This window comes from Eschrichtius robustus, chromosome 13 (genome assembly GCF_028021215.1).
Source record: "Eschrichtius robustus isolate mEscRob2 chromosome 13, mEscRob2.pri, whole genome shotgun sequence".
Lineage (NCBI taxonomy): Eukaryota > Metazoa > Chordata > Mammalia > Artiodactyla > Eschrichtiidae > Eschrichtius > Eschrichtius robustus.
This window is the reverse complement of record NC_090836.1, coordinates 53,516,807-53,543,518: the sequence shown is the minus strand read 5'-3', so window position 1 is coordinate 53,543,518 and position 26,712 is coordinate 53,516,807. Positions and strand designations below refer to the sequence as shown.

Genomic DNA, 26,712 nt, shown 5'->3' with positions numbered 1-26,712 from the left:
CAGCACTGACGCAGTCTAACAGGGAGGGGCCTCTCAGCTCACCTCAGAACGCCGTCAGCTCCACGGAGCGGCGAGCTGGCCGCCTCGCGCTCTGCCCTGAGGGTCCGAATAGTCAGAGCTGCGGGAACCGAAGCGCCGGAGTCGCTCAGGAGCTAAGCAGCGGCCATCCCTCTCCCGCCTTGACCCTTATCCGCGTCCTCTCTAAGGCCCAGGCGCGGTCCAGGCGGCCGCGCGCTCACGAGCCCGCCGCTTGCGGCGGTCACGCGCACGCACGCTCGTGCGCCCGTTCCCTGAGAACCCGGAAGTGCGAGGGAGAGGCGAGCCACGTGGGTGGAGCTGGAGCGCAGCTCGCATGGGGGAGTCTATCCCGCTGGCAGCCCCGGTCCCGGTGGAACAGGCGGTGCTGGAGACGTTCTTCTCTCACCTGGGTATCTTCTCTTACGACAAGGCCAAGGACAATGTGGAGAAGGAACGAGAGGCCAACAAGAGCGCGGGGGGCAGCTGGCTGTCGCTGCTGGCGGCCTTGGCCCACCTGGCCGCGGCAGAGAAGGTCTATCACAGCCTCACCTACCTGGGGCAGAAACTAGGTACCTCCGCCCCGCCCCCCGTGCCCCTTGAGGAAGGAAAGGGAGTATATTCCCCCATCGGCAGTGGCCTGGGTTCCCTGTCTCTTGTCACTCTTAGCCGCAGGCTCAACTCCGCACTCCCAGGTCTCCTCCCATCGATCCCGTCCTCCCCTCGGCTTCCATAAACCCCGCCCACCGGCCTCCGCGGCAGATAGATTGGCCGCCGGGGTGGATGTTGTTTGCAGGGCTGTGCTTCAAACCGATGGCTGTATCCATTTTGCTCATGCATGGATTGGTGCCGTAAATGAGAAGTTAAACTCTTATGTCCTCGCTCTCTAACCAGTGACACTGCGGCGAGAGGAGCAAAACTTGGCAATACAACCTAGTTAGAATTCATGAACACTATTGTCTGTCTTCTTAAGGCCCCAGAGAGTTACAGATGGAGTCCTACCCCCTCTTCGTAGCCACAATAAATATCTAATGAATGAACAGAAAAATGAATGCTGGACAGGAAAGGCAAGAAATATGCCTAACACTAACAAGAGGGGCCTTACAGGGAAAATGGTAAACACTCTTATCATCCCATGATAAATCTTACCCCTGAAAATAAGATGCAGGAGCTGATTAAGCTGATTTTCACGAGTAGAAACAATTAGTATGAGTAGATCAGAAGGAAATAATATATGTGAAAGCCAAGGGCTATACATACGAAGTATTACTACTTATAATTACCAATATTATGAATCCCAGAGCTTTTAGAGTTGTTTTAGTACTTTGGCGTATTTTAGACCCTTTAATATCAGAGGCACAGGGTCTGGTATGAATGAAGGACACATAACAGTATAAAATAGAAGTGTACAATTGAGAGCAGATTCCAGTTTGAGTTTCTCCCCCCAGTTTCCTTATATAGCCTGAAGGTGACCACGTACATCTTGCTTTCAGTAAACACTCAAGGGGCAGGGCTTTCTGAGATCTTGACTGTGCTTCAGCTTTTCAAGCAATAACTTGTTATTTAGTGTGTTGACTTATTGGCAACAACTAGTCAGATAGTTTCACCTTGTGTATTTTTTCCTCCCTTTCTTACAGTGGCACTTCTCAGAAATTTACAATTGCTCTTGCAGTGTTATAATTCCCCTTCCTACAGATTGGCAAATTGTGTGCATGCAGTTGTGCGGGTAGGTGACAGAGCCTATACCAGAATACCTACCTTTGAACTGTCAGATTGTGTTTGTATCCAAATGATTTATAAAAATTGTAGATGTAGTATAATTTAGTTATATATTAAATAATTTACATATTATTACGTATATATGAAAATGGGGAGGATTCTGGCTGTAAAATTGAAGGTGGGTAATTTTCTTGCAGTTTTAGTGTTTTTAGATTCCCCCGCCTCATGAAGAATGGTGACTGATCCCAGTGCCATGTTTCTTAGGTTTTTTTCTTTTAGCTCACCTATGAGGATTTGATAACCTGTGGCCTCACTCCCCAGAAAAATATATATGTAATACAATTTTGCATGTAATCTGAAAGGGTTCAGTTGGATTTCCTAAAGCCTACGTATAGACCTCAGTTAAGAAATCTCCTCTAGTTTAAGTTGTATGTGCCTGGTTTTAGGTGCCTGGCTGTGCCTAAGAACATGCACAAGGCCATCACTGTCTCTGACTTGGGTTCTCTGAAGTGGCTCTTATTATGTAAAGTGATTAGTTCTGCACAGACCCCAGCTTGCATGGGTGAGCCTGAGGGCTGTGCTTTGAAATTGATCCACGGAGCAATTTACACTGTGAAACATGCTCAGGCGCTGTTCAGGCTCCCAGCTGATCTGTCACTTCGGTGTGAATGTTCTGAAAATGGCATGTTTAATGCCACATGACTTACTTGCATGTACAGTAAATGTAGGTTCCAGATGTAAATTTTTAGCTTTGCAATTACCTTACAGTTTTTTGATACTGGAATGTTTGTGATACCAACGTGCTTACAATATGACTTCATGATTATTGAGTTGACTCTCCATTTTCTTAAAAACTTGGGAAAATTTTTGTGTTGCCACTTAAAACAGTCCCATGTTCTTCAACTACTTTGCTATTTAGAACATTTATATGGTTTTCTTTAAAAAGCAAAACAAAAAGTTTATGTGTATTTTTTAAACAGTAGAAAGCACGGTTTTAAAAAGTGAGTCTTTTTGACCTCACTTTTGTGACTGGTGTTTATTGGAGACCTTGGCAGTGAATCCTGGTTATAGATGCAAGCGTGGGACTTTAGACAAAGAACAGACCTGACAGGGAGCCTTCTGTTCCTGTCTTGGCTCAGCTGAAAAACTTTGGGGCGAACCCTTATCTTGGAGCCCTCTCTTTACTTTGAGGGGAGAATATATCTATTTGGGGAAAGATCAGTGATTAAAATATGCTGACTCAGTACCGCAGAGGACTTTAGGAGGTCATACTTTTCTCCCCTTTGTTTCATTGCTGGAGAGTTTCCTCAACATCTGGTGGCTGGAAGATACCATGGTAGAAAATGACTTAACTTGAGAACTGATGTTTTAAGATTATCATTAGCAAGAAGTTGTGGAATAAAATATTCAATTAGAAGTGCAAAACTTTAATATACTCATTCCTTGAAATTTCATGATGTGAGATAGACTGTTGAAATCTTGAAAAATAATGAGCATTCATAAAACGAGACTCCCATGGAAACAATTCAAAATAATCATATTTTGTAAATTCAAAAAACTGAGACAAGAAGTCTGGTGTCTCTGATTCCTTATTTCCCAGCATGAAGGAAGGCCACTCCCCATTGGATATTCGTAACCAGGGTAGTCACCAAGTAGACTTGTGCTCCTGAGAGCTTTGAGAAGAGAGACATGTTTAAAACAAATGCGTTGGTGGTCTCTCCCTTCCTTAAAGTGTCAGGTAACTTGGTTACACATAGTAGTAATGGATGTTTATTGATAAGCTTTAAAAGGTATTCTTTATATTTATATGGTGTTTCCACGCCCCCAGGTAAGGGTAATCTAATGAAGGAAGGTATCCCTTTTTCACCCAGAGTTAAAATTTTCACCAAGTTCACCTTGTTTAACAGCAGAAGTGAGTACACAATTAAGGTCACCTAGCTATCTATCAAATAGGTAGCTATTCTTTTTACAGTACTTGAAGTTCCCAATTTACCACAGAGTTGCAGAAGCCCAACTCTGTAGTATTGAGAGATTGTTATGTCAGTTATAAATGGAAGGGGAAGGGATTAGCAGTATTGATTGCGTGCTTTGCTCCAGGCGTGTTACATACCAAATGTTATTTCATTGTGTCTTTTTAGTTTCATGTTAAAACAACAACTAAGGCTCAAAGTGGCTAAGGTTAAGTCCTGTGCACATCACACAGCTTGTAAATTTGGAAGCTGGGATTTGGAACCAAGTCTTTCAGTCTTCCAGAGCTTTTAAATTTTACTTAGTACTCTTGCTACCTTCGTAACCTAAGAGACTTTGTCTTAGATCTGGGCACAGAGGTCCATTTATTTCATACCATCACTTTACAAAATCTGCAAAGCTAGACTTAATATGGGTGGAGAGGAAAGGCAAACCTTCCAGGATACAGTCCTGTATGGGATGTTGGTGTCAGGGTCAATCCACCTGTACCATATGGTTTTTCCTGCTATTAGTAGGAGAAATGATGTGAATGCTAGTCAGTCTGGGCAGTATATTGGAGAAAACACTTTTTCAGTATCAGCAGTTTGCCTGTGAAATCAGTAGTAGTAGGGTGACCAACCCTATAGGTTTGCCCGGAGTTGAGGGGGTTTTCAGGACATGGGACTAAGGGTTTCCTGAGAAGCTAGCCTTTCAGTACTAAAACCTGGAAAGTCATGGGTAAACTGGGACAAGGTGGCTGCCACAGTGGTAAGGGATATAAGATTCATTTCTTGAAATACAAACTGGGCAATGAATTGTGAAATGTTTCATTCATTAAGAGGACATTTTACAAATGCCTTGATAAGTAATTTATACTCCTAATTGGTATGTTTAGAATAGTAACTCATTCATTAAAGCATTCTGTGAATACCAACAGAAAATTTAAAATGTCATTCATTTCTGAGATTTTTATATATTCCTAAGAATTACTGTTTTAAACCTGCCCTGTTTCTTTTTGTTCTCCTAATGTCTTACCTCTGACCTTTGGTGGGGTACAGAATTGCTTAAGAAAACATCTATGAAACTGGCCCCATAATTATTAGAAACATAGTTGATCATGTATTAATACAGAAGTAAAGAAATAATGTCTATGCCATTTGAACCTTTTTGGTTGTTGAAAAGAATGTATGTGGCCTTACTTTTTGCTGATTTCCTTTGGAACTCCTGAGTTACAACATAAGTTACAGCAGTAGTTATTTATAATTGCTTCCTACTGTTTTTTTTTTTTCTATTTTATTTTCTTTCTTTCTTTATTTTTGGCTGCTTTGGGTCTTCGTTGCTGCGCGTGGGCTTTCTCTAGTTGCGGCGAGCGGGGGCTATTCTTCGATGCGGTGTGCGGGCTTCTCATTGCGGTGTCTTCTCTTGTTGCAGAGCATGGGCTCTAGGCGCGTGGGCTTCAGTAGTTGTGGCACGTGGGCTCAGTAGTTGTGGCCCGCAGGCTCTACAGCGCAGGCTCAGTAGCTGTGGCACATGGGCTTAGTTGGTCCACGGCATGTGGGATCTTCCCGGACCAGGGATCAAACCCATGTCCCCTGCATTAGCAGGTGGATTCTTAACCACTGCACCACCAGAGAAGTCCCACTTCCTACTCTTAATAATTCACAATATGGTGCTTATTATGATATAACCTATAGTGTCAACCTTGTTAAGAGCACTAACAATCACTTTGTTCCCCTAGGATCCCAGTAGTCTGTGTTTTCCATTTTCTCATAGCTTGAAAGGAAAAATGCAACTCCAAAGCAGAAATAAAATTTTCTGATTTACCAGGAATAACAACAGTGTTTCATAATTGGGTGTTCTCTTTTCTTTTAAATATGTTTATGTGGAAGGAGGGCTTTTTACATCCAGGTTGATGTCACTTGCTAGGTTAATCATCCTCTGAATTAGATCTGAATCCTCATTGAAGTGGGCTGGGGAAATATTGGTGCATGGGTAAGGAAATTTTTTTTTTGAATTTTATTTTATTTCTTTTTTTATACAGCAGGTTCTTATTAGTTATTCATTTTATACATGTTAGTGTATATATGTCAATCCCAATCTCCCAATTCATCACACCACCCCCGCCACTTTCCCCCCTTGGTGTCCATACGTTTGTTCTCTACATCTGTGACTCAATTTCTGCCCTGCAAACCGGTTCATCTGTACCACTTTTCTAGGTTCCACATATATGTGTTAATATACGATATTTGTTTTTCTCTTTCTGACTTACTTCAGTCTGTATGAGAGTCTCTAGATCCATCCACGTCTCTACAAATGACCCAATTTTGTTCCTTTTCACGGCTGAGTAATATTCCATCGTATATATATATCACATCTTCTTTATCCATTCATCTGTCGATGGGCATTTAGGTTGCTTCCATGTCCTGGCTATTGTAAATAGTGCTGCAATGAACATTGGAGTGCATGTATCTTTTTGAATTATGGTGTTCTCTGGGTATATGCCCAGTAGTGGGATTACTGGGTTATATGGTAGTTCTATTTTTTATTTTTTAAGGAACCTCCACACTGTTCTCCATAGTGGCTGTATCAGTTTACAATCCCATGAACAGTGCAAGAAGGTTCCCTTTTCTCCACACCCTCTCCAGCATTTGTTGTTTGTAGATTTTCTGATGATGCCCATTCTAACTGGTGTGAGGTGATACCTCATTGTAGTTTTTTTTAAAAAATTATTTATTTATTTATTTATTTATCTATTTATGGCTGTGTTGAGTCTTCGTTTCTGTGTGAGGGCTTTCTCTAGTTGCGGCAAGTGGGGGCCACTCTTCATCGCGGTGCGTGGGCCTCTCACTATCGCGGCCTCTCTTGTTGCGGAGCACAGGCTCCAGACACGCAGGATCAGTAGTTGTGGCTCACGGGCCCAGTTGCTCCGCGGCATGTGGGATCTTCCCAGACCAGGGCTCGAACCCATGTCCCCTGCATTGGCAGGCAGATTCTCAACTACTGCGCCACCAGGGAAGCCCCTCATTGTAGTTTTGATTTGCATTTCTCTAATAATTAGTGATATTGAGCGGCTTTTCATGTGCTTCTTGGCCATCTGTATGTCTTCTTTGGAGAAATGTCTATTTAGGTCTCCTGCCCATTTTTGGATTGGGTTGTTTGTTTTTTTAATATTGAGCTGCATGAGCTGTTTATATATTTGGAGATTAGTGCTTTGTCCATTGATACATTTGCAAATATTTTCTCCCATTCTGAGGGTTGTCTGTTCGTCTTGTTTGTAGTTTCCTTTGCTTTGCAAAAGCTTTTAAGTTTCATTAGGTCCCATTTCTTATTTTTGTTTTTATTTCCATTACTCTAGGAGGTGGATTAAAAAAGATCTTGCTGTGATTTATGTCAGAGAGTGTTCTTCCTATGTTTTCCTCTAAGAGTTTTATAGTGTCCGGTCTTACATTTAGGTCTCTAATCCATTTTGAGTTTATTTTTGTGTATGGTGTTAAGGAGTGTTCTAATTTCATTCTTTTACATTTGCTGTCCAGTTTTCCCAGCACCACTTATTGAAGAGACTGTCATTTCTCCATTGTATATCCTTGCCTCCTTTGTCATAGATTAGTTGACCATAGGTGCGTGGGTTTATCTCTGGGCTTTCTGTCCTGTCCCATTGATCTGTATTTCTGTTTTTGTGCCAGTACCATATTGGCTTGATTACTGTAGCTTTGTAGTATAGTCTGAAGTCAGGGAGTCTGATTCCTCCAGCTCCGTTTTTTTCCTTCAAGACTGCTTTGGCTATTCGGGGTCTTTTGTGTCTCCATACAAATTTTAGGAATTTTTGTTGTAGTTCTGTATAGAAGGCCATTGGTAATTTGATAGGGATTGCATTGATCTGTATAGATTGCTTTGGGTAATACAGACATTTTCACAATGCTGATTCTTCCAATCCAAGAACATGGTATATCTCTCCATCTGTTTGTATCATCTTTAATTTCTTTCATCAGTGTCTTATAGTTTTCTGCATACAGGTCTTTTGTCTCCCTAGGTAGGTTTATTCCTAGGTATTTTATTCTTTTTGTTGCAGTGGTAAATGGGAGTGTTTCCTTAATTTCTCTTTCAGATTTTTCATCATTAGTGTATAGGAATGCAAGAGATTTCTGTGCATTAATTTTGTATTCTGCAACTTTACCAAATTCATTGATTAGCTCTAGTAGTTTTCTGGTGGCATCTTTAGAATTCTCTATGTATAGTATCATGTCATCTGCAAACAGTGACAGTTTTACTTCTTCTTTTCCAATTTGTATTCCTTTTATTTCTTTTTCTTTTCTGATTGCCATGGCTAGGACTTTAAAAACTATGTTGAATAATAGTGGTAAGAGTGGACATCCGTGTTTTCTTCCTGATCTTAGAGGAAATGCTTTCAGTTTTTCACCATTGAGAATGATGTTTACTGTGGGTTTGTCATATATGGCCTTTATAATGTTGAGGTAGGTTCCCTCTATGCCCACTTTCTGGAGAGTTTTTATCATAAATGGGTGTTGAATTTTGTCAGAAGCTTTTTCTGCATCTATTGAGATGATCATATGGTTTTTATTCTTCAATTTGTTAATATGGTGTATCACATTGATTGATTTGCATATATTGAAGAATCCTTGCATCCCTGGGATAAACCCCACTTGATCATGGTGTATGATCCTTTTAATGTGTTGTTGGATTCTGTTTGCTAGTATTTTGTTGAGGATTTTTGCATCTATATTCATCAGAAATATTGGTCTGTAATTTTATTTTTTTGTAGTATCTTTGTCTGGTTTTGGTATCAGGGTGATGGTGGCCTCATAGAATGAGTTTGGGAGTGTTCCTTCCTCTGCAATTTTTTGGAAGAGTTTGAGAAGGATGGGTGTTAGCTCTTCTCTAAATGTTTGATAGAATTCACCTGTGAAGCCATCTGGTCCTGGACTTTTGTTTGTTGGAAGATTTTTAATCACAGTTTCAAATTCATTACTTGTGATTGGTCTGTTTCTTCCTGGTTCAGTCTTGGAAGGTTATACCATTCTAAGAATTTGTCCATTTCTTCCAGGTTGTCCATTTTATTGGCATAGAGTTGCTTGTAGTAGTCTCTTCGGATGCTTTGTATTTCTGCGGTGTCTGTTGTAACTTCTCCATTTTCATTTCTAATTTTACTGAGTTCTCTCCCTCTTTTTCTTGATGAGTCTGGCTAATGGCTTATCAATTTTGTTTATCTTCTCAAAGAACCAGCTTTTAGTTTTATTGATCTTTGCTGTTGTTTTCTTTGTTTCTATTTCATTTATTTCTGCTCTGATCTTTATGATTTCCTTCCTTCTACTAACTTCGGGCTTTGTTTGTTCTTCTTTCTCTAGTTCCTTTTGGTGTAAGGTTTGATTGTTTATTTGAGATGTTTGTTGTTTCTTGAGGTAGGATTGTATTGCTATAAACTTCCCTCTTAGAACTGCTTTTGCTGCATCCCATAGATTTTGGATCGTCATGTTTTCATTGTCATTTGTCTCTAGGTATTTTTGATTTCGTCTTTGATTTCCTCAGTGATCTCTTGCTTATTTAGTAACATATGGTTTAGCTTCCATGTGTTTGCATTTTTTACGTTTTTTTCCCTGTAATTGATTTCTGATCTCATAGCATTGTGGGCAGAAAAGATGCTTGATATGATTTCATTTTTCTTAAATTTACTGAGGCTTGATTTGTGACCCAAGATGTGATCTATCCTGGAGAATGTTACGTGCGCACTTGAGAAGAATGTTTAATCTGCTATTTTTGGATGGAATGTCCTATAAATATCAATTAAATCTATCTGGTCTATTGTGTCATTTAAAGCTTGTGTTTCCTTATTAATTTTCTGTTTGTATGATCTGTCCATTGATGTAAGTGAGGTGTTAAAGTCCCCCACTATTATTGTGTTACTGTCCATTTCCTCTTTTATAGCTGTTAGCAGTTGCCTTATGTATTGAGGTGCTCCTATGTTGGGTGCACATATATTTATAATTGTTATATCTTCTTCTTGGATTGATCCCTTGATCATTATGTAGTGTCCTTCCTTGTCTCTTGTAACATTCTTTATTTTAAAGTCTATTTTATCTGATATGAGTATTGCTACTCCAGCTTTCATTTGATTTCCATTTGCATGGAATATCTTTTTCCATCCCCTCACTTTCAGTCTGTATGTGTCCCTAGGTCTGAAGTGGGTCTCTTGTAGACAGCATATATATGGGTCTTGTTTTTGTATCCATTCAGCAAGCCTGTGTCTTTTGGTTGGAGCATTTAATCCATTCACGTTTAAGGTAATTATCAATATGTATGTTCCTATGACCGTTTTCTTAATTGTTTTGGGTTTGTTTTTGTAGGTCCTTTTCTTCTCTTGTGTTTCCCACTTAGAGAAGTTCCTTTAGCATTTGTTGTAGAGCTGGTTTGGTGGTGCTGAATTCTCTTAGCTTTTGCTTGTCTGTAAAGCTTTTTTTTTTTTTTTAAATATTTATTTATTTATTTTATTTATGACTGTGTTGGGTCTTCGTTTCTGTGCGAGGGCTTTCTCTAGTTGTGGCAAGTGGGGACCACTCTTCATCGTGGTGCACGGGCCTCTCATTATCGCGGCCTCTCTTGTTGTGGAGCACAGGCTCCAAACGCGCAGGCTCAGTAATTGTGGCTCACGGGCCTAGTTGCTCCGCGGCATGTGGGATCTTCCCAGACCAGGGCTTGAACCTGTGTCCCCTGCATTGGCAGGCAGATTCTCAACCACTGTGCCACCAGGGAAGCCCCCTGTAAAGCTTTTGATTTCTCCATCAAATCTAAATGAGTTCCTTGCCGGTAGAGTAGTCTTGGTTGTAGGTTCTTCCCTTTCATCACTTTAAGTATATCATGTCAGTCTCTTCTGGCTTGTAGAGTTTCTGCTGAGAAATCAGCTGTTAACCTTATGGGAGTTCCCTTGTATGTTATTTGTCGTTTTTCCCTTGCTGCTGTCAATAATTTTTCTTTGTCTTTAATTTTTGCCACTTTGATTACTATGTGTCTCGGCGTGTTTCTCCTTGGGTTTATCCTGTATGGGACTCTCTGCACTTCCTGGACTTGGGTGGCTATTTCCTTTCCCATGTTAGGGAAGTTTTCGACTATAATCTCTTCAAATATTTTCTCTGGTCCTTTCTCTCTCTCTTCTCCTCTGGGACCCCTATAATGCGAATGTTGTTGCGTTTAATGTTGTCCCAGCGGTCTCTTAGGCTGTCTTCATTTCTTTTCATTCTTTTTTCTTTATTCTGTTCTGCAGCAGTGAATTCCACCATTCTGTCTTCCAGGTCACTTATTTGTTCTTCTGCCTCAGTTATTCTGCTGTTGATTCCTTCTAGTGTAGTTTTCATTTCAGTTATTGTATTGGTCATCTCTGTTTGTTTGTTCTTTAATTTTTCTAGGTCTTTGTTAATCATTTCTTGCATCTTCTCAATCTTTGCCTCCGTTCTTATTCCGAGGTCCTGGATCATCTTCACTATCATTATTCTGAATTCTTTTTCTGGAAGGTTGCCTATCTCCACTTCATTTAGTTGTTTTTCTGGGGTTTTATCTTGTTCCTTCATCTGGTATATAGCCCTTTGCCTTTTCATCTTGTCTATCTTTCTGTGAATGTGGTTTTTGTTCCACAGGCTGCAGGATTGTAGTTCTTCTTGCTTCTGCTGTCTGCCCTCTGGTGGATGAGGCTATCTGAGAGGCTTGATGGGAGGGACTGGTGGTGGGTAGAGCTGACTGTTGCTGTGGTGGTCAGAGCTCCGTAAAACTTTATTCCACTTGACTGTTGATGAGTGGGGCTGGGTTCCCTCCCTGTTGGTTGTTTTGCCTGAGGTAACCCAGCACTGGAGCCTACCTGGGCTCTTTGGTGGGGCTAATGGCAGACTCTGGGAGGGCTCACGCCAAGGAGTACTTCCCAGAACCTCCGCTGCCAGTGTCCTTGTCCCCACGGCGGAACAGAGCCAGCCCCCGCCTCTGCAGGAGACCCTCCAACACTAGCAGGTAGGTCTGGTTCAGTCTCCCCCAGGGTCACTGCTCCTTCCCCCGGGTCCTGATGCGCACACTATTCCATGTGCACCCTCCAAGAGTGGGGTCTCTGTTTCCCCCAGTCCTGTCGATGTCCTGCAGTCAATTCCCACTAGGCTTCAAAGTCTGATTCTCTAGGAATTCCTCCTCCCATTGCCGGACCCGCAGGTTAGGAAGCCTGACGTGGGGCTCAGAACCTTCACTCCAGTGGGTGGACTTCTGTGGTATAAGTATTCTCCAGTTTGTGAGTCACCCACCCAGCAGTTATGGGATTTGATTTTACTCTGATTGCGCCCCTCCTATCGTCTCACTGTGGCTTCTCCTCTGTCCTTGGACGTGGGGTCTCCTCCTTGGTGAAGTCCAGTGTCTTCCTGTCGATGATTGTCCAGCAGCTAGTTGTGATTCTGGTGCTCTCGCAAGAGGGAGTGACAGCACGTCCTTCTACTCCGCCATCTTGGTTAATCTCTGCACATTCCATTCTCGTTTTTCTGGGGTTTTATCTTGTTCCTTCATCTGGTACATAGCCCTCTGCCTTTTTATTTTGTCTGTCTTTCTGTGAATGTGGTTTTTGTTCCACAGGCTGCAGGATTGTAGTTCTTCTTGCTTCTGCTGTCTGCCCTCTGGTGGATGAGGCTATCTGAGAGGCTTGTGCAAGTTTCCTGATGGGAGGGACTGGTGGTGGGCAGAGCTGGCTGTTGCTCTGGTGAGCAGAACTCAGTAAAACTTTATTCCACTTGTCTGCTGATGGGTGGGGCTGGGTTCCCTCCCTGTTGGTTGTTTGGCCTGAGGCGACCCAACACTGGAGCCTACCTGGGCTCTTTGGTGGGGCTAATGGCAGACTCTGGGAGGGCTCACGCCAAGGAGGACTTCCCAGAACTTCTGCTGCCAGTGTTCTTGTCCTCACGGTGAGCCACAGCCACCCCCTGCCTCTGCAGGAGACCCTCCAACACTAGCAGGTAGGTCTGGTTCAGTCTCCTATGGGGTCACTGCTCCTTCCCCTGGGTCCCTGTGCGCACACTACTTTGTGTGTGCCCTCCAAGTGTGGAGTCTCTGTTTCTCCCAGTCCTGTCGAAGTCCTGCAATCAAATCCCGCCAGCTTTCAAAATCTGATTCTCTAGGAATTCCTCCTCCCGTTGCCAGACCCCCAGGTTGGGAAGCCTGACGTGGGGCTCAGAACCTTCACTCCAGTGGGTGGACTTCTGTGGTATAAGTGTTGTCGTTTGTGAGTCACCCACCCAGCAGTTATGGGGTTTGATTTTATTGTGATTGTGCCCCTCCTGCCATCTCACTGTGGCTTCTCCTTTGTCTTTGGATGTGGGGTATCTTTTTTGGTGAGTTCCAGTGTCTTCCTGTCAATGACTGTTCAGCAGTTAATTGTGATTCCGGTGTTCTCGCAGAGGGAGTGAGAGCATATCCTTCTAGTCCGCCATCTTGAACCAATCTCCTGGGTAAGGAAATTATACACAGGTCCACCGCTACACTGAGTTGTACCAGGCGTTAACTTACTCTACAGTGAAATTATGAATCACAAAATATTTAAATCCAAATCATAGAAGTCAGAGAACATGGTAGGTGAAAACTCATTGAGCTCAGCAGTTTAGATTCTTTCCTTTTGGATGCTGAGAGGTGTTTTGTACTTCCAGTTTCTCTACCTTACCTATCATGTGCTTATATCATTTGTCTACCAGGGGGCCAGTCTTTCTTCAGCAGGAAGGACTCCATCCGCACCATCTATACTTCCCTGCATAATGAGCTGAAGAAGGTGGTGACTGGCCGTGGTGCCCTTGGGGGGACCGCAGCTCACGTGGAAGAGCTCCTTTCCCACCTGTCAGAGCAGCTGTGCTTCTTTGTTCAGGCTCGGATGGAGATCGCAGACTTCTATGAGAAGATGTACACCCTCAGCACACAGAAGTTCATCAATGCCGAAGAGCTCGTTGGCCTTTTAGACACCATCCTCAAGAAATACAGCTCCAGGTCAGTGTAGGGGAGGAGGGAGGGAGGGACAGAATGTGACAGCCTCGCAATCCCACACAGAGTCTCAGGCTTCCCCACACCCCTGCAGAAATCTGTGATGGAATAACTGTGAAGGAGAAATAGCTGTATTACATTTTATACACATTAATTAATCAACAGGTATACATTAGGCATCTTCTTTGGGCTTAGTTAACACCATACTGGATAGATGCTTCTCTGAGCAGTAGCAAAAGGTCGAGAATGAAGTAATCCTTAAAAGTTGTATTGTAACTGGTTTTTCTGCTCATGAAAGAATTCACACAACAAGAGAACTGTATATCAAACAGTGTGACTTTTTAACAAACCACTCTTCAAATAAATGTCCCTTTCAAAGTCATCACCTTGATGAGTTATCCACTTGATTCCTCTGATGGAGCCATTACTTAACATGTGTAGGGAACTCCTTTATAATTGCTTTCAGCACCTGTCGCATAGTTTTGATTTTGTCTTAAACTTCCTTGGTGGAGGCAGGCATCTGTGCTTTAGAGGAGGGCATGTTTTTTTGATAGTCAAAAAGATATTTGTAGCCAGTTTGATTTTTTTAAAAAAGATGTTGATCAACTGGAAAAATTTTTTTGAAGGAAATTGCTGCTTATAAAGTGAGACTGGTTATAAAGTATTGCTCACTGCCTGGCCCAAAAAGCAGTTTCAAAAGAATTTGAGTAGTGTTGTGAACACCATTGACTGTGAATGACTCAGTTTTATTTTTGGGTCCTTGGAGCCTGGCCTAGAGCCTTGCACATAGTAGGTGCTCAGTAATTTTATGATGAATTAAATGGAAAGTGATGCTAATCATTAGAGAAATGCAAATCAGAACTACAATGAGGTATCACCTCACACCAGTCAGAATGGCCATCATCAAAAAATCTACCAACAATAAATGCTGGAGAGGGTGTGGAGAAAAGGGAGCCCTCTTGCACTGTTGGTGGGAATGTAAATTGATACAGCCACTATGGAGAACAGTGTGGAGGTTCCTTAAAAAACTAAAAATAGAACTACCATACGACCCAACAATCCCACTACTGGGCATATACCCTAAGAAAACCATAAGTCAAAAAGAGTCATGTACTACAATGTTCATTGCTCTATTTACAATAGTCAGGACATGGAAGCAACCTAAATGTCCATCGACAGATGAATGGATAAAGAAGATGTGGCACATATATACAATGGAATATTACTCAGCCATAAGAAGAAATGAAATTGAGTTATTTGTAGTGAGGTGGATGGACCTAGAGTCTGTCATACAGACTGAAGTTAGTCAGAAAGAGAAAAACAAATACCGTATGCTAACACATGTATATGGAATCTAAAAAAAAAAGGAAAAAAAAGGTCATGAAGAACCTAGGGGCAGGACGGGAATAAAGATGCAGACCTACTAGAGGATGGACTTGAGGACACGGGGAGGGTGAAGGGAAAGCTGGGACGAAGTGAGAGAGTGGGATGGACATATATACACTACCAAATGTAAAACTGATAGCTAGTGGGAAGCAGCCACATAGCACAGGGAGATCAGCTCAGTGCTTTGTGGCCACATAGAGGGGTGGGATAGGGGGGGTGGGAGGGAGGGAGATGCAAGAGGGAAGAGATATGGGGATGTGTGTATATGTATAGCTGATTCACTTCGTTATAAAGCAGAAACTAACACACCATTGTAAAGCAATTATACTCCAATAAAGATGTTAAAAACAAAGAAAAAACAAAAAGATTCATGCACCACAATGTTCATTGTAGCACTATTTACAATCGCCAGGACATGGAAGCCACCTAGGTGTCCATCGACAGATGAATGGATAAAGAAGATGTGGCACATATATACAATGGAGTATACTCAGCCATAAAACGAAACGAAATTGAGTTATTTGTAGTGAGGTGGATGGACCTAGAGTCTGTCGTACAGAGTGAAGTAAGTCAGAAAGAGAAAAACAAATACCGTATGCTAATACATATATATGGAATGTAAAAATAAAATGGTTCTGATGAACCTAGGGGCAGGACAGGAATAATGACACAGATGTAGAGAATGGACTTGAGGACATGGGGAGGGGGAAGGGTAAGCTGGGACGAAGTGAGAGAGTAACATTGACATGTATACACTACCAAATGTAAAACAGATAGCTAGTGGGAAGCAGCCGCATAGCACAAGGAGATCAGCTTGGTGCTTTGTGACCACCTAGAGGGGTGGGATAGGGAGGGTGGGAGGGAGACGCAAGAGGGAGGAGATATGGGGACATATGTATATGTATAGCTGATTCACTTTGTTATACAGCAGAAACTAACACAACATTGTAAAGCAATTATACTCCAATAAAGATGTTTAAAAAAATTAAATAAATAAATGGGAAGTGATGACTTTGAAGGATACCACTCCTTTGGATATATGAGTTCAGATATGTTTGCTTAAAAAAGAAAGGCAGATATATTCATTTATATTCCCAAATTAAGCCTAATACTCATCTGATTAATGGGCTGGGGGAAGTAGGCTAAGTGGAGAGATTAAAAGAGACTTCACAGAGGAGGTAGAATCTGAGAAGACTTTTAAGGGCAGGTAGGATTTTGAAAGAAAAGGCAGGTAGAAAGCAAAGGTTCCTCCATATCTGTGACTCCACATCCAGAGATTCAAAGTATTGAGTATATTACCTACTAAAATATGTTACCTTCTGAAATATATTACATACATGGGTTTGTAATATATTTTACATGTGTATATAAGTGGACCTGTGCAGTACAAACCCATGTTTGTCATTCAAGGGTCAGCTGTATTCTAAATTTTTATTTATTTTTAGTAGGTAATATATTAACATAGCTCAAAATTTATGAAGTACAAAAAAATGCAGTAGTGAAAAGTCTCCTTCTGCCCCTGTTCCTCAGCTACTTAATTTCTTTCCTAAGAGTCAATGAATATTAACAAGTTCTGTCATTCTCAAGAGATAGTCTATGCATATAAATAAACACATTTCCTTTTTTTAAACAAATTTTACATGTTTACAAATTTTTTTTATCTTTGGAAATATTCTTTTATGTCTCCCTCAAATCTGATTAGTATATGTTTTCTTTTAATAAAATAATTTTTTTTAAACCAAAAACTACAGTACAATTGGAGATGTGATTCTCAAGAGGAAGAGATCTTATGTGGTGATTCCTAAATGCTAATGTGAAAGTGTTTTGCTGAACCATTTTGGGAGCTTAAGAAAAATACCCTTACCTGAGCCCTTCTTCTTTCCCAAGAGAGTAAGATTCAGTGATTTTGGGTTGGATGCCTAGAAACCTGTCTGTTTTAAAAGTTCCCTGTGATACTGATACATAAGTCTGCAAGAAAAATTGGATAAATAAGGAAAAGATGCCAACATTAGTATATACTGGTTATTGAACCTTACCAATGTGTGTGCAAGTGCCTGTGTGTATGTTGTGTCATAGTAATGAATGGTTATTACTATATAATTGTTTTTATTTTTATTTTATTAGATTTGTGACCTATCATCTTTGAACCTTCTTTGAAACATCCCACTTCTCAGAGGCCTGGGAATTTCTTCCATTGCAGTAGCAAAAGCCCAGGTTTCATTCTTGAAGATCTTAGGGCAGTACTTGGCAGTACCCCTTATCCTGCTGAGTGGATACTGATGGAGCTGGCTGTAAATCACATATGGTCAATAGGTGTTTTCAGCTATTGTCTCCATCCTCCACCAATGCTACCTTTGTCTACTTAATAGGGAATTAATGATCACAGACACATCCTAGCCTAAAAATCATCTACAGTAGAGGCTTTGGGTTAATTTGAACAGCATAAATTCTTTAGTTTAGAATTTCTGAAAAGTTGAAATTCTGTATACTATATTCATTTTCTTTGGGAAGTGAAATTATTTTAGATATAAATTAACATGATTTGCCCTTTGCTTTCAGAGATGAAGGGGAGTCATGTTTTGTTTTTCTCTCTGGAAGCCAGGTGTGCTCAGAGTAAGATGGTGTTAAAGGTTTCCTCTTTTGGCAAACTTATTACATTATTAAGCAAATGTAAATTCTTGTTTAAGAATCACAGTCATTTGTGATGCTGCATTTCAAATTGAATAATTAACATTAATCATTTGAGTTTTCATTGTGTGCCCTTTAGAAATAAAAACATGGATTAACTCTTGCAGGGTCAGGGTGTCTACTATTCCTTGAATACTTTTGAGGAGAAGTAGAACTTGGGTTTTTATTTCCAAGGAAGTATCAGTGGAACATTTTTTGATTCAGTAGAATTTGTTTTGAATTTATTTACCTGTTTTGTACAGTGGACATAAAAGAAAATTCTGGCTAATCTTTCTATTTCGTGGTTAAAACAAAACTGGAAGATAGATTATAAATGCAATTTAATATATGCTCTCCTAAATCAAGAACTTTTAATTGAAGTATAGTTGATACACAGTATTATAAGTTTCAGGTGTACTGTATAGTGATTCACAATTTTTAAATGTTATATTCCATTTATAGTTATTATGAAATATTGGCTGTATTCCCTGTGTTGTATCATATATCCCTTTTTTTTTTTTTTGGCCACGCCGCACAGCATGCAGGATCCTAGTTCCCTGACCAGGGATCAAACTTGCACCCCCTGCAGTAGAAGCACAGAGTCTTAACCACTGGACCGCCAGGGAAGTCCCATATATCCTTGTAGCTTATTTTAAGTATAATAGTTTGTACCTCTTAATCCTCTCCCCCTATATTGCCCCTCCCCCTTCCCTCTCCCCACTGGAAACTACTAGTTTTACAACATGATTTTTAAGAAATAATTTTTTTAAAAAGTCAGCAATTATTCATTCTAGACAGCTTTTAAAAATCCATCTGGTATAGCAATAATATTCTATTAAATGATTTTTATTTTTTAATCATAATTATATAGCTAGGATTTAAAGAGCATTTTTTAAAAAACTGAGTTACATAAATTTCTGTTTGCATTTTAGGAAGCACATTTTTTTTTATCTGAATGCTTCAAATGACAGAATTCTCACCAAGGGCAGAACAGTGATTTATTTAGTCTTTATGCCCTTTTGCCTTCAAAAAAAAGATTCATGATGATAAAACTGTTAATGAAACAGTTAGTTGCATGTGTGTAGTTCAACAAGGTTAACTGTTGCCCACTGAAAATTTCATAAGCAAAACCAGCAATAGTACGATTTCTGTAGGACGCGTTCTACTCTAGGTATTTGACTCGCCTAGATCTTAACAGTGGAGACTCAAGGCTTTCTGTGATCTTGCCCCAGCCCAACTTTTCAAATTATCTAAGGCCCATCAAATGCCTTAAATTGCACTCAAACTCCTAGTAAAAAGGAAGCGGCTTCAAAGAGAAAACTTTGAGGATTTTAAGCAGAAACCAAAAAAACAGCCCATAATCTAATGTATTCCCCATAAGTATTTGCCATTTCCTACCTTGGTTCCTGTTACTTAGTTTGTTTAGAATGTCCTCCAATTTGTAGGGGAGGAAAAAATATCTTTTTCCTTTACTCTTCTAAGTATCTCAGCTGGGGGCCCTTTAACAAAAGACAGATTAACAAGAGAAAAGCATACAAATGTATTTTAATATAGGTTTTATGTGGCATGGAGCCTTCTAAGGAAATGAAGACCCAAAGAAGTTGTTAAACCTGTGTTTTTATGCTGGATTTGATGAAGAGTGAGAGTTGTGGAAAAATGTGCTAGGATGAAAAAGGGTATGAGCTAAGTGTACTAAACTGGGGGAAACAGCAAGGCCCGTTAGTTCAGATTTCTCTCTGTGACCTTATGTCTTTGGAGATAAGGATGCTCCTTTCCTCAGGGTACAGGGAGGGAACCTCTTACTTGAGGGTTTTATGATCTGCTTCAGGAGAGGGTCAGAAAGTCCTTCCTGCCTATGTCATTTCTCAAATTCATTCAGCTTAAAATAGTCAGTATACCAAGATGCCATATTTTGGGGTAGCGTGTTCTGAACTTCATCAAGTTCTATCATGTGTCAATTAGCTGTTGCCACAATTATTTTGTATAACAGACTACCCCCAAATCACACTTTCGGGCTTGCAGGTCTATTGGGAGTTGTCTGACGTAGGCTGGGCTTAACTGGGTAGCTCTGCTGAACACCATTGGTCTCATTGGTCTTGCTTATTGCTGTGAGTTTTGGGCTTGGTCAGCTACACGTGTGTTCGTTCTGAGCCCAAGGTTAGAGGGGAAGCAGCTACCCAGTGATGACGCCCAACTGCCAAAGAACAAGCCCAATCAAGCTCATTTTAAGCCTTTGCTTGCATCAGATCTGTTAACATCCCTTTGGCCAAAGCAAGTCACATAGCCCGATCCATGGCCCAGGGGTGGGAAAGTACACTCTACGTCTGGTGGGAGAGGCCGCAAAATCACACAGCAAAGGGTGTGGAATCAGGGGTGGTTAAGAATTGGGGCCAGAAATTTAAGCTCTCATCTTCACGTGGCTAAATCCTACCTGTTCTTTAAGCTTTATGACTCAACTGAAATCCTGTCTCCTCTATGGCCTGCACAATCTTTCAACCAAAAGGAATTGCTCCTTTTTCTAAACTGTTAGTTGATTTGTACCCCTCGTAAGAGATGTATTACTTCCTGCTTATATCCATTATAAATACCTCCTTCTACCAGGGGAGGTCCTGTAGGACAAACCTTTGGCTAATTCATCTTTATATCTTCAATGTAATTATATCTAAAAACTAGTAAAGTGATTGTTTTAAATAAGATTATGGATTTTTTAAATGTGGTGAAATATACATAACAAAATTTACTTTTTTAACCATTTTTAAGTACAGTTTTTGTGGGGTTTTTTTTGATTTTTTAAAATTTTGTTGTTTTGTTGTAATAAAACATACATAATATAAAATTTATCACCTTAACCATTTTAAGTGTGCAGTTGAGTGGTATTAAGTACATTCACAGTGTTGTGCAACCATCACCACCATCCATTTCCAGAATTTTTTTTTAATCATCCAAACAGAAACTCTGTACCCATTCAGCAATAACGTCCTATTCTCCCCTCTACTCAGTCTCTGGTGACCTCTATTCTAATTTCTGTCCCTGTGAATTTGCCTCTTTGGTGTCTCTCATACAAGTGGAATCATGTGACATCAGTCCTCTTGTGTCAGGCTGATTTCACTTAGCATAATGTTTCCAAGGTTCATCCATGTTGTAGCATGCATCAGGACTTGGTGTTTTTTTTTAATGGCTGCATAACATTTTGTTGCTTAAGTGTACAGTTGTGTGACATTCATATATTCACATTGTACTACAGTTTTATTTAAAAAAAATTTTTTTAACATCTTTATTGGAGTATAATTGCTTTACAATGGTGTGTTAGTTTCTGCTTTATAACAAAGTGAATCAGTTATACATATACATATGTTCCCATATCTCTTCCCTCTTGCGTCTCCCTCCCTCCCACCCTCCCTATACAGTTTTATTTTTAATTGGGCTTCTGACTTCTCACATGCATGGGACCTGCATACTTGTTTTGGAAGGAACTCCTTGTTGGGGATTTGTGAAGGAGGGAGTGCGTGCTGGAGCTCCCTTCCTCTCTCTCTCTCTTTTTCTGTCTTTCTTTTTGGCTTTTTTTGGAGCAGATGTTCTCTGCAAATAGTTGTCAATTTATTCTGTATTCAGGCTCTTTCAAGCTTGCTGCCATAGCTGAGGTGTATGTTTTTGGATTACAACAGTTTAACAGACCCCACTACGGTGTGAGATGTGAATAGGTATGAGGCACAGAGTGGGAATGGGAAAATGATACAACATAATGCTAATCTCAGAGTCTTGGCAGAATAACATTAGCGTGAATTTTTAGCTCTTCTTGCTGATGAAAAGTAGCTTCGGCATTCACATTCATCCTAATAAATGTTGAACATTTAAACACTTTTCCGTATATGTATACGGAAGAGCTTGTGCAGAATTCTTTCTAAAGGTTTGTACAGAGAAGAGAATTCATATTCTTTCAAGGAGAACATTGGAAATAAATGATGATTTCCAGCTGGAAGCAGAAAAATCACTTCGAGTATTGTTATTTGTGGTAGAATGAAACCATTTTCCTCTTATTAACAGTCTTACTGTGGTCATAGCTCCTTGGCAGATTTTCATGATATCCATGATTGTAGAATCTCGTGATACTTAAGGCTCATTAAGTGTCAAGTTGCCTAAAGGCTAAGGTGGTAGGAGCATTTCTCAGAATGCAAAGATTCTGAGACATGCTATAGTGTATGTGTGTGTGTTAGGCTTTCTTTTTTTTTTCTTTTTTTACAAATTTATTTATTTTTGGCTGTGCTGGGTGCTTGCCACTGTGCGGGCCCTCTCCAGCTGTGGCGAGCGGGGGGCCACTCCTCGCTGCGGTGCGTGGGCCTCCCATTGCGGCGCCTCCCCCCACCGCAGAGCAGGGGCTCCAGGCGCACGGGCCTCAGTAGTTGTGGTTCGTGGGCTCCAGGGGGCAGGCTTGTTAGCTGAGGCGCACGGGCTCAGCCGCTCCGCGGCACGTGGGATCCTCCCAGACCAGGGCTTGAGCCCATGTCCCCCGCATTGGCAGGAGGACCCCCAACCACTGTGCCACCAGGGAAGTCCCGTGTTAGGCTTTCTTAACGTTTACTTCGAAGCATGTAATGTTTGAAGAGTCCAAATTAGTTAATTAATTGAGTACATGAGCTAGAGGATTTGAGATCTGGTTTATCTTTCTGATTCTTTGAGTGTATTATTAGACTACACCTCCCACCCATGTTTTAGCTTCCCTATCTTGAAGGATGTTGATTGTAAAATACCAGTAATAGAAAAAAAACTGTGTTATTTTTATGTGAATAACTACATCCTATTTATCATATGATAATCAGTTTCTATCATATAATATCCAACCTAGTTTGGGCTCTCTTAATCATAATCCCATTTGTTTAAATAGATTTTTAAAAACTCTAGATATACTTGTGATGATTTTTTTTTCCTAATTGTTTAATTGATAACCAGGATTTTCCTCTTCAACCAGGGCCAAAACAGATGTGTAAGAATCTTCTGTCTCATTGACAGTGAAGCAATTAAATTACATGGGCTCAGGCCTGTAAATCATCTCCCATGGTGCCTGGGGCATACGATATGCTTGGGAAATGCTAGATCTTGCCCACACCTTTAAAATGGGGTCACTTGCTAAGATAATTCCTGAAACCTCTGCAGATGCTTTGGAACTTGAGGAAGAGTGTAAGGGCTTCATGTAGGCTCCTTGAGAAGGAGGTACATCAGGCCAGGCAGACACTGAAACTCCCTGGGCATTTCTCAGAAGAAAAAGATGAGGAAGAAAGCTCTAAGTGGTCCATACAGAAAGGACTCTCCTCATCCAGTCCTTTGCCACACTTGATATTAGCCAAAAGGCTGAGAAGCGATAACCATTCCATCTCATTGTTACAGAACTTCATTTAGGTCATAAACAACAGATTCAATGAGGCAGAAACTAGGATTCAAATCTTAACATAGTCAGTTACCACATTTACCGAGTTTCTACTCCGTGCTGCATGTTTGAGAGATAAAGGAGCGAAGGAAGAACGTAGCTTTTACTTCCCCTCAGAAGGAGCTCAAAACAAGGGTGACCCTATGTCCCAGTTTGTCTGATAAGTTATACAATTAAGCTACAAAGGGGAAGACAGGTATTAAGAAACTAGAGGATATAATTAGAGGGCCTGACCTAGTCTGGAGGTGGACAAAGAAGACATTTTGAAGGAAGTGACTCTGAAGAGGAGACCTGAAGTAGCAGAAAGAAGTGTTGATGGAAAAGGCTCAGGCTCTCACTGGCCTCAGGGTCTTTGCACATGCCCTTTATCCCCTCTGCCTGGGAGAGAGGACCTTCCCACAGCCTGTCCCCTTCCCCCTCAATTTACTAGACAAGTGAAGTAGAAAATGTTTTACAAACAGCAGGTAGCAGTCCATGAGTCATAAAATTAAGTTAGTGAGTAGTAATCTAATTAAAATATATGTATTATTAAATATCAAGAGTACATTGTGCATAGTAAGGGTAAATGTGAAATTTTAAAACCTTTTATTTATTGGTGTATGCACTTCATCACAATATAAAGTGTATTTCTTACTGTAGATCATGGTCAAAATTTTTTAAAAACATTTTGTCTAGAACAAATAGAAATGAAATTGTGCTATTACCTTAACCTTCTCTGTGATACCATCGCATTTCTAGTTATTTAATGTATGGAGAAAGTGAGAAGAATGGGAATGTGGCTCAAGCTGAGGAGGGACCAGGTTATTCAAGGCCTCGCAAGCCTTTTTAAGGATTTTAGATTTTATCCTGAGATAAATGGAAAGTGGTTGAAGTATAAGATTTTTAAAATTTAGCCACGATTTTGTTTTTAACTGTGATTAAATATGAAAGGAATTTGAGAACTAGGAGTGAGTAAGGGCTTTCAGATAAATGTTCTAGTCCTTTATTTATTTATTTATTTATTTATTTTATTTTTATTATTTTTTTATTTTTTATTTTTTTTTTTATTTTTTAATGTTCTAGTCCTTTATTTTTTATTTTTTTAATGTTCTAGTCCTTTATTTTTTTATTTTTTATTTTATTTTATTTAAAATTTTAAATTTGTTCTAGTCCTTTATTTTATTTTTTGGCTGTTTCGTTGCTGCACATGGTCTTTCTTTAGTTGTGGCGAGCCGGGGCTACTCTTCGTTGCAGTGCGTGGGCTTCTCATTGCGGTGGCTTCTCTTGTTGTGGAGCACGGGCTCTAAGCGCGTGGGCTTCAGTAGTTGTGGCACGCAGGCTCAGCAGTTCTGGCTCTTGGGCTCTAGAGCACAGGCTCAGTAGTTGTGGTGCATGGGCTTAGTTGCTCCGTGGCATGTGGGATCTTCCCTGACCAGGGCTCGAACCTGTGTCCCCTGCATTGGCAGGCGGATTCTTAACTACTGTGCCACCAGGGAAGCTCTATTCCTTTAATAAACATTTATGGATTGTATACTGTTTCAGTTGGTTTATAGTCTCTACTCTCATCTGCAAAATAGGTTTCATAATACCTTTTGGAGTTACTGTGAACATTAAATAAGTTGATATGTGTTATGTACACATTTAAGAGATGTTTTAGTGACCTTTTCTTTGCCTCTTTAGGACCACACCCTGAAAATAGATTGCCTTGTTTTGTCATACAATTCCCAGAATAAATAAAATGAGTTAAGAAAGACTTATAGTGGGAATTCGCTGGTGGTCCAGTGGCTAAGACTCAGTGCTTTCACTGCCGTGGGCCCGGGTTTGATCACTGGTCAGGGAACTAAGATCCCACAAGCCGTGAGGCGCGGCCAAAGACAAACAAACAAAACAAAACAAAAAACCCCAAGAAAGACTTATAGCTAATTCAGTTTCTCTGTATTTGAACAGAAGGTAGTGGCTATTCTCATTTTTTGTTTTTTTTAACATCAGGCTATTTCCACGGGAGACTATGGTGCTGACATAATTCTGAGATGGCGAAATTATATCAGAATGACCTTTTAAATAAATCAACATGGAATCTTTCCATCTTTCCTTCCCCTGCCCCCAAACATAGTATTAGTCTGACCACATTGTTTGTGTTTTTTTGAGGATAGAAAGTGTCACTGCGGGGTCACATTTCCACTCATTTCTGTTAATTCCCCTTCCCCCTTTAGATTTCACCACCCCATCCTCAGTCCTCTGGAAAGCAGTTTCCAGCTGGAGGTCGACGTACTGAGTCATCTCCTGAAGGCCCAGGCTCAGGTCTCCGAGTGGAAGTTCCTCCCGTCTCTGGTTAACTTACACAGCGCTCACACCAAGCTGCAGACTTGGGGCCAGATCTTTGAAAAGCAACGGGAGACCAAGAAACATCTGTTTGGAGGGCAGTCCCAGAAGGCCATTCAGCCCCCACACCTTTTCCTTTGGCTGCTGAAACTCAAAAACATGCTTCTTGCCAAATTTAGCTTCTACTTTCACGAGGCACTGAGCCGACAAACGACTGCTTCAGAAATGAAAACGCTGACTGCAAAAGCCAACCCAGACCTCTTTGGAAAGATTTCCAGCTTCATCAGGAAATACGACGCTGCCAACGTGTCCTTAATCTTTGACAACCAGGGTTCCGAGAGCTTTCAGGGTCATGGCTACCACCACCCCCATTCCTACAGAGAGGCCCCAAAGGGCGTGGATCAGTATCCAGCCGTGGTATCTCTGCCCAGCGACAGGCCTGTCCTGCACTGGCCCAATGTCATCATGATCATGACAGACCGCACGTCCGACCTGAACAGCTTGGAGAAAGTGGTCCACTTCTATGATGACAAAGTTCAGAGCACCTACTTCCTTACCCGCCCAGAACCCCACTTTACCATTGTTGTCATTTTCGAGTCAAAGAAATCTGAAAGAGACTCCCACTTTATTTCCTTCCTTAGTGAGATCTCACTTGCCCTTAAGAACCCCAAGGTTTTTGCAAGTCTGAAACCTGGATCCAAAGGTTAGAAGGTGATTTGTGTGAAAGGTTTTCAAGACTGGAAATTGTGTTCTTAATTGCTCTAACGATCTACAGTGGTCTGTGATTAGAGTTTCCATCCACCTGTGCTGCTTTCAGATCTAAATTAAAGACACATCCTCCCTAATTGTGTTGCACCCTTTATAAGCAATTAAGGCCAGCTGAATACATAGCCAAAGAGTAAGCTAGGTGATCATGGATGCCGGTCTCCGTGGTACAGCAAGGTACTTTCGGCATTTTCTCCTTTTTTCCTGTATTTCATGTAGATTAATATTTATTGGCCTTTGATTTTTCTTTCCAGATGTTTTATATTATTCTAAACGTTGTGTTCCAGTACAATTTCAAACGCCCTCTCCTTTCCCCCTCTTTCTGGATGAATAATTGGGATACGATATTAAATGGCTTTTTTAGAATCAAGGACTGTTTTCTAGCTCATAAATTAGCAAATTAACGTGAAACTTTAAGGTTTGTGATCAACAAATTAATATTTTTGATGCCAAAATTAGGGTCTTGGTGAGAAATTTCTATCAGTTTGTGA

The 26,712-nt window shown here is 40.7% G+C and overlaps 1 protein-coding gene across 1 annotated transcript; it reads left to right on the top strand.

Moving 5' to 3' along the window:
• Window positions 1-217: 217 nt before the first annotated feature.
• On the top strand, window positions 218-26,684 carry KICS2 (KICSTOR subunit 2). Its single transcript, XM_068562036.1, has 3 exons — window positions 218-587; window positions 13,401-13,686; window positions 25,348-26,684. Exons 1-3 carry the CDS (start codon window positions 353-355, stop codon window positions 26,162-26,164), a joined length of 1,338 nt encoding a protein of 445 aa, XP_068418137.1. The 5' UTR covers window positions 218-352; the 3' UTR covers window positions 26,165-26,684.
• Window positions 26,685-26,712: the final 28 nt, after the last annotated feature.